The sequence below is a fragment of the Rhinichthys klamathensis genome, unplaced genomic scaffold, assembly GCF_029890125.1.
Source record: "Rhinichthys klamathensis goyatoka isolate OS25496 unplaced genomic scaffold, OSU_Roscu_1.1 h1tg000018l_1, whole genome shotgun sequence".
Classification (NCBI taxonomy): Eukaryota; Metazoa; Chordata; class Actinopteri; order Cypriniformes; family Leuciscidae; genus Rhinichthys; species Rhinichthys klamathensis.
Window position 1 is genome coordinate 3,095,001 of NW_026606569.1, and position 1,234 is coordinate 3,096,234.

The 1,234-nt window shown below is 35.3% G+C and overlaps 1 protein-coding gene across 2 annotated transcripts in view; it reads left to right on the forward strand.

Annotated features, from left to right (window-relative positions):
• The window catches only part of LOC130070234 (NACHT, LRR and PYD domains-containing protein 12-like), a 48,135-nt gene extending 47,623 nt beyond the window's left edge, over nt 1–512 (forward strand). For both annotated transcript variants that reach the window (XM_056234556.1, XM_056234564.1), the window contains one exon: nt 1–512. This exon is cut by the window's left edge and continues 383 nt beyond it. In XM_056234556.1, coding sequence (XP_056090531.1) covers nt 1–138 — 138 coding nt within the window. In that variant the 3' untranslated portion in view covers nt 139–512.
• Nucleotides 513–1,234: the final 722 nt, after the last annotated feature.

Below are 1,234 nucleotides of genomic sequence, written 5' to 3' on the forward strand. Positions count from 1 at the left end.
CACAGTGCAGGAACTCTGTCCTTCTACAGCGTCGACAGAGACACAATGAGCCTCATACACACAGTCCAGACCACATTCACACACACACTCTATCCTGGGTTTAGGGTTTATTCTGGATCATCAGTGAAACTGTGTTGATGAGTGAGAACAGACTGTAGAGATTCTACCCATAATGCTTTGGGCCGCATGATAAACCAGTAACACTGAGATGTTCTAGAGTCTCTTATTGTCTCTTCATTACAGTAATACTACAGTAAAATAACATGTCAGAATAAATGTGTGTAATGAATCCTCATACAGACAGAAAGATCAGTGTGTGTGTGTGTGTGTGTGTGAGTCACGATGAGTGACAGTGTGTATCTGTGCTTTTCTCAAACTATATTCAGTTCTTATTGTACTGTCACATAAATCATCTTTATTATTACTATCAAAATGACCTTTCAATGAAATGTTTCATTCTATAAAACATGTTATTTGTTGTAAAATTGATAAATGTCAATGTATTAATAAATGTGAAAAATATAAACCCAAATCATCTGATCATACTGTAAACACGTGATCAATTATTGTAATATAATCCAGTTTACTTTAAATAAACCTGAACAGAACTGCATTTACACACCTGGTGTTATTGTTAACATGTCTCATCTTGAAATATGATTTTGCTCATATTGCCAATCCCACAATGACACATAATATGAACTTTTCTTTATTAATTCATACACTGTTTTAACATGTTAACAACATTTGTAGCTATTGCATATTAATACTGTAATATCTGGTATAAATGGTTTCTGCACACAAACATTACAGTTTTGCCTATTAGACAGAATCTCATACTCTCTCATTGCCAGTTATTAATATTTTCTTGGATGCAAAAGAAAAACGCATCATGTGAACAGGACTTTTATTTTGGTCTGGTGTGTGACGTCATCAGGCTGCGCCGCGCTCCTGCGTCTGTTGTGCTTCGGCTGCAGAAAGGTTCGAGTTTTTACACATTTAAAGTGTCTAAATCAATAAAACCGTTCAGTCAATTCAACTGTTTTTATACAAGCTATGTACAATAAATGATCCATTCTTGAAACATTGCAATGCTTTATTTAACAATATGATGAGCGTTATTTTGGGGAGTAAATCGCATTCCCTCACGAGTAACAGAAAAGGAGCGTCGCCAGCAACACACTACACACCAGTTACGTCATTTACTCGTACTTTCTGGTAATTTCATGATTTA